General features: G+C 38.4%; 1 protein-coding gene across 2 annotated transcripts in view; it reads right to left on the bottom strand.

Annotated features, from left to right (window-relative positions):
- Window positions 1-2,839: 2,839 nt before the first annotated feature.
- inppl1a (inositol polyphosphate phosphatase-like 1a) overlaps window positions 2,840-5,129 on the bottom strand; it is a 23,155-nt gene continuing 20,865 nt past the window's right edge. The window contains exon 28 of one of the 2 annotated variants that reach the window (XM_025055031.1): window positions 2,840-5,129. In XM_025055031.1, coding sequence (XP_024910799.1) covers window positions 5,066-5,129 — 64 coding nt within the window. In that variant the 3' untranslated portion in view covers window positions 2,840-5,065. The other variant, XM_025055032.1, reaches the window with a different exon arrangement.

Here is a 5,129-nt window from a genome sequence, read left to right as displayed (position 1 = left end):
GTGCAGAAAATGTCGGATGATACTGAGATGAAGAGACCCGGAAAAGGAGGCCGTCATCGGTTTGTACAAAGAACTGAGAGTTGAGTTGGTGTCATTCTATTCCTGCGACCCTTACAGTAATGTGGGTGGTCTACTCCATCACTTCCACTTCCGCCTTTCTTAAGTATCCTGCAGCAGACAGATATAAAACAAACGTTCGTCACAACAAGTATCCTGCAGCAGACAGATATAAAAACAAACGTTCGTCACGACCAGGACACAAGCAGAACCACACCTTTTTCCTCTGCGTATTTATCAAATCTCTTCTCCCATCCTGAGGTGAAGCTGCTCGTGGAACACCGTGTTGCATTCTACTGCGGGAGTCAAAAAAAAAAAAACAAAAAAAAAAAAAATGAATCCACAGCTGACTGTTTTAACTCTAGAAATCTATTCAAGAGGCAAAAAAAACAAAAAAAAACAACAACATGTATTTATTAATATTTTTTATTTTATTATATCTGTGAGAAACAAAGCTATTTCTTCGAAGTGCTCAATGGAAGTTCTGTCCGTGTAAATTCTGTAATTAGTAATATAAATGATAGGCATTAGGCTTTTGTTGATTTGCTCTACAGGCTCGTGTCACTGCATGAGTCTCTGTCCCCCCCAGACCGACGTGTCCGTGTACACTGTGAGAGGACAGAGGCCGGAGTGGACGAGGACTTACAGCACTACTCTGAATATTCTAATAAATCTGCATTACTGAATCACAGTCTCCCGTGTGCAACGTTGTTGGTTTTTTTTGTGTGTGTTGTCGTGCGTCACGTTAAGGTTCGATGGACACTGAGAACACCACTGTACTGTAGTAAGCACACACGTACACAGTTACATAGTAATACACGATAGGTCAAAAAGTTCTAATACGTGTTAGTAAAACATTTGGCTTTGAACGTTTACGTTTCGTAAAGACTCTCTTTGACGTTCTTACTTTTCGACAAAGGTGGAAAGTGCCGAATTACGTTTACTCCTGTTACCGTAACTGAGTCGTTTTGGGGCGTAACTTGTCATTTTTAAGTAGTTATGGGTATAGGTTATTTTACGTTTTACTTTAGTGCACTTTGACTCAAGTATTTTACTCTGCTCCATTTGAATATAACCTGTTAGTAAAAAAGTAAAAAAAAATAAATGTGGGGGAAAAAAAAAATCTACATCAACTGAAAGAAAATTGCATTGGCGTCGAATTCAATTATTAAACCATGATTCAATGATGAATTACAGACTAACTTCTGGGTTGTTGTAGCCCAGACTATGAGCTCTGGACGGACAGCGATAGCGATTGGTCATGCAATCTTTGAATTGTTTAAAAACAACTAGTTGCAGATCAGATGTATTAATAAAAAATACATTAATAATAATTTATTGTTATTGTTATTATTGTTTCCCTGTGTTTCCCTTTGTTTTCCCCATTCTTGTGTTGTGCACTCGTCTCTGTCTGTGTAGTGGGCGTGGCACATTTCCCTGACTCTGCCTGGTTCATCACCGAAGCACACCTGCCGTCAATCAACTCATCACTCTGACGGCATAAAAACCCTGGCTTTTCTCCCACTCGTCGTCAGATCGTTTGTTCAGCCACCGTGGTAGCTAACGTCCAGATTGACTTCAATTAACTATTGTTCTTTGTGATTCCCGTTGAATTAGAAAATAAATCCTTGTTTCTCACTTAACGTCGTCCGAGCCTGCATTTGGGTCATTACCGTTTTAAATCATGACACTACGTAACTTTTACTCTACTACAGTAAGCAATTATCTACTTTTACTCAAGTAGCTGTTTTGGTTATTAAAGGCTCAGTTATTAAAGCCTCATTCATGTTACGGGGTCAGAAATATTGCTAGATATTAATGTTCCGGACCGGACATTACGGTGACAAAGAGCGGGAGATTGGCAAGGATAAATATATCAACACGCAGAAGATATTGAGAAGAGCTCCTCCTCAGTTTTGTACCTCGGTGGAACTTAACACGCTCATGCAAGTAAGTGCGACAGGGAACATTTGCATGTTAACGCGCATGTTTGCTAGCCGTCGCAGAAGTTCGCATTCCTTAGTTAAGCGGGGCAAGGTATAAAATGTTACATGTGTTTATACCGTGACGCCATGTATGATATGAGTTGTAAACGTTTAGGATTCCAGTTATATTACTTTTGAAGTTAAATTCTTAAACGGGTGAATTTGAACATCGCAATTTAAGCATTAACACGAGCAGTGAATATTTATGTTTATTGACTTCATTTTTCACTGTGCTTGAAGACATTTCAGAAGAATACAACACGTGCACCCATCGGAAACTCCCCATTGGGATTCTTCTAAACGTCAAGGGCTGCTACAGGTACTTTTACTTGAGTAGAATTGAAGCAAAGTAAAGATACTTTTACTTAATTACATTTTTTAGATACACCATATTCAATTTACTTGTATGACAATGAAGCTGATACTGATTCTGATAGGCTAAAAACACAGTTATTAAAGACCACTGATATGGTACGTCAACATTTTAAACGGGGCATTTATTTTTTTATTTTTTGCTAACGTCAAGCTAACTACAGTGTTGAGAACCTTTATTGGTTTGTGTTGTAGCACAATAAAATGGGTCAAGTAGGCTGCCAAATTTGGTTTGAGCTGTTTTTCTGGTTTTGGTGAATAATTTTAGAATCCTAAATAAATATTACTTTTGTGTTACATACATCATAAAATAACCGCATTCTCTTTGGTGTAGGGGTCAAACGTTAGCCCATTATCGATTGATCCACACTCATTTGGCAGTGGAGAAGGCAGATAATAAAACATTTACATATGTATAAAATAGGGAAAGTTATTAAATTTTAATTGAAAAAAAAAAAAGACTTTTTGTTTTTTTTCTCAAAAACTTGCATTAAGTTAACACACAAAAATAGGAGAATACATGACGGTAAAGATAACATAATGGAGTGTGAGAAGAAACAAAAGCCAACATTTTATACACCCCTTTGCCCACAAACAAACTAATGCACAGACACACACACACACACACTCACAGAAAACACTGAATGGCCAAAAAGACGTACAAAAAAATCCATCAGATTTAACAGCAGATCCACAGTCTGGTTATTGTCACTATTACAAAATATTAGAAAACCCGCAACAGTGCGTGTGTGCCTGAAAACACACTTTTCAATAACTGTTGCTGCTGCAATGACGTCCTCCGTCTCCGTCTCCTCTCCCAAAGTGTCTAGTTCAGCAACAGTTTACATAGTTGTCAGTTTTATTAAATTGAACCAAGTAAATGTCGTGTCAGCATAAGAGACAGCAGTGAAGGCAGGATTCAACTTACAAACGCTAACAGTTCACGTACGGCAACATAAAGTCACATCAAAAAGTACTGGGTAGTTTTACATTTTTTTCCCCCCAGTTTCCAGTTAGCTTTCACTAAGGAGGTTTAGCAGCACCACCTGCTGGACAGTCAGGGAACCCTCATGAGCCCTCATACCACCTGCCCGCAAAGTAAATGTGTTTGAATGTACGTTGAAAAGTGACCCCGCATTCTGTGTGAACACTACGAATAAACAACTAAACACTTAAAACAACAACAACAGCCAAATACAATCTGTAGAAAAGGGTAAATTAACAAAAAACAAACAAACAAACAACAACAAACAAAAAAAACACGTTTTCACAGACAATAATGACACCATGGCTTAAGAAATCCTAAAAACTAAATCTAGACTCATTTATCAGAAAAATCACTTGTGAATGTAACCACCAGGACTAGTGAACGTTAAAGAGTTTAAATTACAACATATCCCCCCCCAATGGGTCTGCAACGTGTGGCTCTATATGAATATTAAGGTGTGATGGCTTAGAGGGCAGAGGTCACATTTTGTGTGCAGTGGTGTTCTGTGTCACAATAACTATAAATCACTTTCATTTTCACTTTCACTTTGACATATATATGGCTAGTAGATAGCCAGTACTGTCATACAGGCTGCGGAAATATTGTTACACCATAATTTTTGATATATAAAAAAAAAAAACAACAAAATTTGGATCCCTTTGACCCTTCTGACATTAAATTCTGACCTTTGCTTTTCGCGCTGTGTCGTTGTTTGTTTACCTCTAAATGATTCTGTAATTTGACTGAAGTATTTCAAACTCTTTACACTACAACATCCTCTTCATTTAAATGTTTAAAACAGTTATGCACCACTGAATGAATTTGATTATCCAGGTAAAAGTAAAAAAAAAAAAAAAATGTAGCTCATATTGTTGAAGGTTGCAGAGGATTCCTCTAACCGAATAAATTTGTTTAATTTAATTTAATACTGTAACTTATTTAGACAGCGATCAGAAAATGAAAAACAGAAACACTGGGTTTTGATTGGGTGAGAATCCAAACCTTAATGAGTTTGGCTGTTTTACATTGTAATCCCTTTTCAATGAATCTTAAATAAAGAAACGGAGTAAACAAATGGCGCTCCAAACAGATTAATGGTAATCACTACAGCTCCTGAACAACTCCTGTCAGAATGTGATACTCTGATAGAGAAAGTGTCCAGTTTTCTGTCGATTTCTTTTGTGTGGAAAAACACTGCCAACTGTCTAAACTTCGGGATTTTTGAAGTCTGCTGTCATTCTCTGTGCTGTTCATCTCTGCAAGAATGAGCAACAAAACGTTTTCAATCACATTCCTCAGTTCTGTCTGCAGTTGCATCATCATCATCGTGCGACCTCATTCTACACCTAGACATGAGTGGAAGGTTTGGTAGCTGTGCTCTAAGGGCTGAAATGGTTAACGTGAAAATAAAGTCCACCTCTATGACAATGACAAATATACAGTACAGGTGAAAGAAGGCGCTGGTTTCAACAAGTGTCCCCCCCCCCGCCCCTCCCTCCCTCTCCACTGAAATCAGAAAGGAAGTGCAAATTCTCTCAGAAGGCACAGTCTGGCATGAATTGGCACAGTCTAGTTTCGGTTCAGTTCAGTTCAGTTCAGCTATAGAGAGTTTTGGCCTCTCAAGACCTGGTGTGGTGCCAGGCTGACTTGGACAGGTCACAGTTCATGTCTGCTGCTGCTGCTGTCTGAGGCTCTCCAGCAGGATTTGTTTGTGTGCAGGATCGCGC

The sequence above is a fragment of the Cynoglossus semilaevis genome, chromosome 4, assembly GCF_000523025.1.
Source record: "Cynoglossus semilaevis isolate Cse_v1.0 chromosome 4, Cse_v1.0, whole genome shotgun sequence".
In the NCBI taxonomy this organism is placed as follows: Eukaryota; Metazoa; Chordata; class Actinopteri; order Pleuronectiformes; family Cynoglossidae; genus Cynoglossus; species Cynoglossus semilaevis.
The sequence above is the reverse complement of the archived record's forward strand: the minus strand, read 5'-3'. Positions and strand labels throughout refer to the sequence as shown.